Source organism: Triticum dicoccoides, chromosome 4B (assembly GCF_002162155.2).
Source record: "Triticum dicoccoides isolate Atlit2015 ecotype Zavitan chromosome 4B, WEW_v2.0, whole genome shotgun sequence".
Lineage (NCBI taxonomy): Eukaryota > Viridiplantae > Streptophyta > Magnoliopsida > Poales > Poaceae > Triticum > Triticum dicoccoides.
Window position 1 is genome coordinate 548,270,906 of NC_041387.1, and position 7,690 is coordinate 548,278,595.

General features: G+C 43.4%; 1 protein-coding gene across 1 annotated transcript; it reads left to right on the plus strand.

Annotated features, from left to right (window-relative positions):
- Positions 1-1,027: 1,027 nt before the first annotated feature.
- LOC119292809 (chaperonin CPN60-1, mitochondrial-like) lies at positions 1,028-7,421 on the plus strand. The gene is made up of 16 exons (XM_037571507.1): positions 1,028-1,038; positions 1,258-2,267; positions 2,466-2,641; positions 2,731-2,826; positions 2,988-3,092; positions 3,179-3,262; positions 3,343-3,432; positions 5,568-5,642; positions 5,736-5,795; positions 6,146-6,223; positions 6,307-6,372; positions 6,445-6,544; positions 6,632-6,735; positions 6,807-6,912; positions 6,995-7,073; positions 7,249-7,421. Exons 1-16 carry the CDS (start codon positions 1,028-1,030, stop codon positions 7,331-7,333), a joined length of 2,325 nt encoding a protein of 774 aa, XP_037427404.1. The 3' UTR covers positions 7,334-7,421.
- Positions 7,422-7,690: the final 269 nt, after the last annotated feature.

Consider the following 7,690-nt stretch of genomic DNA (forward strand, 5'->3'; position numbering starts at 1 on the left):
TTGGGCCATGTTTTTTGTTCACGGAGATCCAAACAGACGGGACAGACGAAATGGATCGGCCGGTTGGAGTTGCCCTTATTACAACCAATATCAAAGTTTGATTTTGGAGAAAGTACACATATTAGATTTGCTTGCTCCGCTCGACTGTTCATTGCTCCCTCACCTTGGTCCTCTTGGTAACTGGCTCACGGCTCAGCCATCATCACTAGGCTGAGAGCCTTGGAGATACCGTCCCTCCGCCCCCGCTGCCCTCCCTCTTAGCTCGCCGGGGCGACGTGGCCTCCCCGTCTTCATCGCCGGTCGCACGCCTCCAGCCCTCGTAGCCTCGCAGTATCCGCGCCATTGTCGGGCACTTCGCGCCGCTCGCCGTCGCTCGCCGGCGCCGCCTCGCCGTCCCCGACCCCTTCTTCCGCTTCGGCCCCGTCGCCCCCTTCCTGCTCCTCTTCGCCCCCTTCGACGTCTCCGGCAGGCACCCCGCTACTGTAAGTGACGCCCGGTTCGAAGTTTTGGGGGTTACAGGGGGTTTGAACTTCAGGAAATTTGGGGAATCGGGCTGGGCGCGCTGTCAGATAGTCAAAGTTCAGGGCCTCGCTGTCCCCGTCGGCCGTCGGCCGTCGCCCTTCCCGTCCCCGTCGCGTCACCCTCGACCCCCGGGTTGAGGGTTTTTGGGGTCGAGGCCTGCAGGGGTTTTGGAGGGAATTTAGGGGAATCAGACTGGGCCATCGCTGTCAGACTTCAGATATGTAGGTTCAGTTATATGCCTGTTATCCTATTTTTCTTCAATCATTAACGAATACTCTTCATTAATTGTGTTGGGAGCAGTATTATTAAATTTTGCATCAACAAATAAAATTCTGCTCTTTGGTTTGCTAGAAATGCAGTATAGTCCTCCTTTGCAAGTTGATTGATGTACATGAGGATAGTCGAGGTCCTTTTACAGTATGAAAGTTGACTACAAAAGAAAATTAAGACAAACAGGTTTGACCTGGAGCATTTGGTTTCTCATACATAGAGTTGATGAACTGCAATGGATGAAAAGTAATATTTGTTTCTTCATCTTAAGATATGATCTGATAGACACACCTTTCTTTTTTTTCCTTCGCGGTAACATAGATGAGTAAAACTGTATGAAAAACAGTATGTTGTTCTTGTGATTATTGATTGCCAGATGTCAGTTTCTATTTTGGATACATCTATTTCTTTAATTGATGTAAAAAAACCAGCTTGTCATAAATGCTGAACTTTTGCCTGTTTCAGGGATGATAAGAGCAATGTCGAGTTTGAGAAGATTACCCCGTCCATGGAGAAGTCATGGCATACTTCGCTATACAAGGACCGTAACATTGTGCCTGAAGCTGTGGACCAAGGCCTGGATCCAACCTGCGTATTCTGCAGTTTTACAAAAGGGGGTCAAATGGAGATCCATCGCATATTCGCGGACAAGGGCATTCCATGCGACATCTGTTTATTCCCCAAGTCGATGGTGGAAGACTATCTTGCTATGAATGGAATTAGTATGACGTTGTTCTGTCAGAACAAGGACTCTCTGCACAGGTCCTTGACAGCTAGCTATATCTTTCGAGAGTATGGTGTCGAAGCCACAAGCTCTGACTGGAAAGGCACTACTCGCCTTGCAATGAAAAGCTGCACCTATCTAGGCGACACGATTGCATTTGATCAGGTCGTGGAATTGCTTGATAAGGGCAAGCCGGTGCTTGCTATGATGATCATGGGTCCTGATTTTTGGATGCTTGGCGATGACGAAATTTACAAATGCAAACCTGTCTTCTTGTCAGGAGAGCTCCAAAGGCCATTTGAGTACCACAGGGTACTCCTGACTGGGCATGGAGAGACGGAAGTAACAAAGCGAAAGTTTGTTCCATTCCTCAACTCCCACAGCAACAAGTTTGGGCAGAACGGTGTTGGGCGTGCTTACTTCAAGGACCTGCGCTGGTTTTTCACTTTGGAGGGCACCTACCCACCGCTTCTTCGACATCAGCCACCTAAAGTTAATGCACTCAACCGACCAAACCTCGACAAACTAAGGCGGCGGCCTGAGTGTGATAATCAGCCAAACCTTGACATACGAAGGTGGCGGCCTGAATGTGATAACCGACGAAACCTTGATAAACCATGGAGGCGGCCTGAGTGTGATAATGGAGCAGTGAAACAAACGCAGGCACCTGGAAAAGCTGACGCTTCCTCTTGGTGGCGTGTTGACATGCCCCAGCCGATTGCTAAGGTGACCAATGGTACTGCTTGGAATGGTATGACCTGTTACAAATTAAAAGCTTCTAGTTTACCGAGTTTTGATTGATTTCTGTGTAAATTAGATACCAGTTCTTTCTATTTCCCGCTGACACCACTTCCTTAGGAGTTAGTACTGTTCTTTACTGTGAGCTAGAAAATATATGTACCTTCTTGTCTCATTTAAGGGCCCTGGGCTGATCTTTGAACCATTTCAGGTACAACCTGTCTCCGTGTTTTAACGAAGGAAATATTTGATCAAGGTTGCAAGCTTATGGCATCTGGAGTGAATGGAATTGATTTGAGAGATGGTATCTGCATGGCAGTTGATGATGTCATGAGAAACCTGAAGAACATGGCCCGAATGATAAACACTTTCCAGGAAATAGCACAGGTACCTCTTAATTTGCAACTAGTCACCTTCTGTACCTTTTCTTTTCTTCTGGAGACACACTACAATTTATCCATTGCCCTCTTTCGAAGGTGGGTACTATATCAGCTGATGGGGAGAAAGAACTTGGCGAGCTCATTGCAAATGCTATTGTGATGGTTGATAAGGAGGAAATTATCACCATTGTGGTAAGTCAAAGATTCAAATATTGTGCTTACGGTCATCTTACACAGTTTCTGCTCTATGTTGGCCTTGTATGCACTCAACTGGGCCCATATTATCAAACTCTTTCAGAGTATCTATTTATTCATCCTGTGTCTTTCTAAGTAGTTTGTGGACCATTTGATAGGATGGTAGCACTCGATGCAGCGAGCTTCAAGTTGTGAAATGCATAAAGCTTGAGAGAGGCTACTTCACTCAACACTTTATTACCAACCAAAAGTACAAAACATGTGTAAGTATTGTTTTTAGTTTCTTCTTAGTGTTCTGCTGTTGTAGTTTTAAAATCTTGGTTCTATATTTATGTTTTTTTTGTTGCAGGAACTAGATGATCCCTTAATCTTCATACATGATAAGATGGTATCCAATGTTCAAGCCATCAAAGTGTTGGAATTTGCTATCACGGTATTTTCATTGTCATCATGGATTGGTATGGTTTCCTCTAACTCATATAAAACTAATGTTTTATATTTCTGCTTAAACAGGAAGGAAGGCCTCTGCTTATTCTTGCAGAAGATGTAGATGCTGAAGCAATAAAAACTATGGTCGCTGAAAAATATATTAAAGGCATGAAGGTCAGTATTAAATCCACATCACACACCACCTTATCCACGTAATTACCCACTGGAAAACATGTTAAAGGATTTATATTTCGTAAGCAACACCTTCCTCGCATTTGGACATTTCTTCTGGACATGCCCTCTTTCTTACTAGTATTTATGACATTCTGGTGCGAAAATTGGAAGCATTTGAAGATTCAACTTTGTATGCAGTTGCCTCGTTGGTGATTGTCTTGCCGATAGAAAATAACTTTGCACCCCTGTTCCCATCTCCTTCCTGCTGAACGGTATGCTTCCACTGACTTGATGTATTGATCTGACCAGAGCTAGCTTCTTGAGTTGTTACTCTGCTCGGACAGCATGATGCACAAGTTCCTGTAGATTTTGACAAGGAACCACGTCTGCCCTTTCTTCTAGATCTTCATTGAGTCCATAACTAAATCTGGCCATGGTGTTAGTGGTGCATGCGGCAGCTTAAGTTTGAACTTTGTTATTTTTCTTTTTTGCACATGGATGCTGGTCCGACGCTCTGTTCCGTTATCCTTTTTTATAGTGGAACCTGGTCCCATTTTGGGAATCGTATGGGAAAAAAATCTGGCCACGGTCGCTTCCTCCAGCTCCTCTACTCCTGTTCTTATCATCAAAATTTCCATCTCTTTATAATATTTATCAACACTAGAAGTACCTTGACGCAATTGCTGCAGTCGAGTGTACAAGGTCCTAGTGAAGTGCTCCGGAACGAAGCACCTTCTCATGATGTTCTTTAGTTGCGTCCATGTTTGTGGACGTCCTCCAGCATGGCTCAATTAGTTCCACCAAATTATAGTATAACAGGTGAACTCAATTGATGCAGCTCGCACCTTTTTCTCCTCTGTGTAGCGGTGGCTATCAAAGATTTGATCCACGCGCATCTCCCACTCCTTATAGTCATGGGGCTCAGCTTTTCCATTGGATGATGGTATGGTAGGTTTGAGTTTACCAATGCCAGCATCGTCATGGTCACGATGAGTACGCCCATGAACTCCTCGATGAGTATGCCCATGAACTCCTCTCATGGCATAGCCTCCATTTGCAGCACCTCCGCAGTCATGATGGGCACGTCTTGGCGGTTGCTGGTAGAAGCTCTCAGCACCGTCGGATGGCTCTCCTCCATTATCTCCAGGGCCCCCCTCCAACTGGTGACCCTGCTGTCCAGGGAGTTGTCAATGCCCACCCCTTGCAGCAACTCCACCTCGTGACGATGACGTCGGTGTCAATTGAAGAACAGCAGTGGTTAGGGAGTTGAGTTCTCTACCAAGTTTAGTCTGCAAAGCTGTTATGCGCTTCTCCACTTGGTTCAGCACATACTCCAACCCTTGAACAAAGGTCGCAGACAAGCTTGGATCATAAACAGGCAGTGGCACCTCCTCCTCCTTCAGATGTTCAACAGGAACACCGCTGGACCTCCTGGACCCATGGCAGCTTCCCAGAGAATCAAATCAGCAAAGGGGAGAAATAGTACCGTGGTCAACCTTGAGCACTGATTACCAAATGATGCGCGATTATATGGAGATTTTTCATGGTAACAGCAAATATACAAGCATGAACTCAAGAACAACAGCAAAAAGTAGTTGGCTAAAATAGTAGCAATATAGTGATAAGATAGCTAGTTTGGGTTATAAGGATACAACGTCACAACCCTAAACCATAAAACTTGTGAACCTAAGAGGAACGACAAGTAAGAACCTCAAGGATTCTAAATGGATTGAAGAACAGGCTCTTCAAGCCACCTACAAGAGCTAATACTTTCCTGATTTAGTGCTCAGCAGAATAACACCCAGTCTTGGGTTTTATAAACAAAACATCCAAACTCAAACTCCCCCTCCCTACATATGAGGGTGCCCCTCTAGTTATAGGACCCACGAACTTGTACTACAGGCCTACTAAGGTGTGGAAGCTAGTTGGCAATAGTGGCTAGTTCATGAACCTGACTAAAAGCTACTTTTACAGCAGTAATTTTTTTTGGAATTGACTTCCTCAAGCTGCAGCTGTTAAGTCATTTTTATTTGTTAGGCATTTATCTCAGTAAAAAATCAGGAGTTACACGCACTGGCACAGGTCTGGTCACTCTAACCGTGTAATTTCTTAATTTCACTGGATACAAAATTTAGGTCTGCGCGGTCAAAGTTCCTGGTCATGGAGAGAACATGGAACTCAATTTACTTGCTATCGTTACAGGCGGGCAAGTATGTCAACACTCAATAGCTTTTTTATTTATTCTATTTCCCAATTATCAGATTATGACATTTTTATTAAATTTTGCACCTTGCTGGGATCATGTCTTTACTGAAGAAAATGGAATGAACCTTTTGCCTCACACACTTGGCACTTGTAAGAAGGTAAGTCGTTTTTACTGGTGGTGAACTGTATGTTTTGGTTTGGATCTTAGCAATCAAACCATCCAATAGCACAACAAAGAATCTTATTGGAAAGTATAAACTTGTGAAATTAAATTTTTCCATCCTAGTTTCTTGTGAAGAAGGTTTGATTTTGTTGGCACTGAATATTATACTTTTGTAGACTAGTAGGGATAGTGCCATTCAAATTACATGAGGAACGTTCTTTGTACACATAGAAGGGACATTGTTAATTTGATTCTTGTATAGGAGATTGTATATCTGCATTATGTTCAAGGTTGATAAGAGCTGTTTATGTGGTTAAATCAAAGTGATGAAATGTGTGTCTGTAGGTCATAGTATCTGAGGATGACTGCACAATCTTTGGTGGAGCCGCCGATGATAATACCATCGAGAACAGAACTAAGCAGGTTCAATCTTATTTTTGTCAATTTAAAGTTTCTATGAATATTTTATGTTACACAATCATCTCTATGAAATTCATTTTTAACAGCTGGGATCTGCAACTGAGAAAAGCACGGGATTGGCAGAAATGTATTGTCGTGCTGCTATTATGAAGGTAAAACTTATTATCTAATTATATATTGAATACGTAAACGTGATCAGTATTTTGATAGGATATTTCATTTAGATTGGTGGAATGGATAAGCTGGAGATTGGTGAGAAGAAAGACAGAGCGATACATGCACTAAATGCAACGAAAGCTGCAGTTGAGGAGGGCATTGTACCAGGTACCATACTTGAAACTCTGCGGTCGAGTGTTTGTGTTATTAAATATCAGGAAATCATGGCTGAAAGTGTGTTCTGTGTGTACATAGGTGATGGTGTTGCCCTGGTTTATGCGGCAAAAGACCTGGATAAGCTGGACACTGCAAATGTTGGCCAAAAGAGCGGTGTTCAGATTATTCAAAATGTCTTGAAGGTATGGATTTCTTTACTTTTCAATTAACTCCTCACATTTTTGCATCGTAACATGGATAGAGTATTCTGCAGATACCATTTCACACCAATGCTTCAAGTGCTGGTCATGATGGTGATGACATTCTTAGCAAGATCTTAGAGCAGAACAATACTGGCCTGGCATATGATGCTGCCAAAGGTAGGGTGCCAAGTTTATTCCTTGTCTGATTTATTGGGAGTTAGAAACGTGGAAGTCATATCCAAACTGATTTCCCTACCAGGTGAATATGCCGATATGCTGGAGGCCGGTTCCATTGAGCCACTTAAAGTGATCAGAACAGCCCTGATGGATGTCCAACGGTAAATTAAAAGTAGTTTTGTTTAATACTGTCAATGGCTAATGATGGTATAGTCACACATCCACATGACAAACACTAGTGAAACTGGTTTAGGTCAATACTCCTGTTAGATGGATATATGCAACAATACCTTTTTCTTCTTTGTGTGAGCCATGACACTTTTTTTTTAATTGCAGAGAGTCATGTCAAATGTTAACTGACACAGATGGCCACTTGAGCCCGAAGGAAAGAACGCAGAACAAGCAATTTGCGGTGCCATGAGCAGGACGTTTTTAACCTGCTTTAACTCTGATTACTAAGTTTACATTTAGGTTTGAACATCTTATAATTTGGAACGGAGGGGGTACTTATTTGCACTATCTGTGTCACTCGGCTTCATGCCTCGAATATTTGTTTGAGACAACTGTTACAGCCTACCAGGATTGTGTTGCCTTTACTTGCAAGAATGCTTAACTCTGCTTCATGCCTAGTGGAGTTGGTTTACTTATTTGCAACCTTGCTGTAGAGCCAGATGACGCCAGCCAAGAGCCACCCGCTGATCGACTCGAAGCCGACGGTGACGTACACTGCCACCAGTGTAGCCACCTTGCAGACGCACACCATGAATTGTCGGTTACA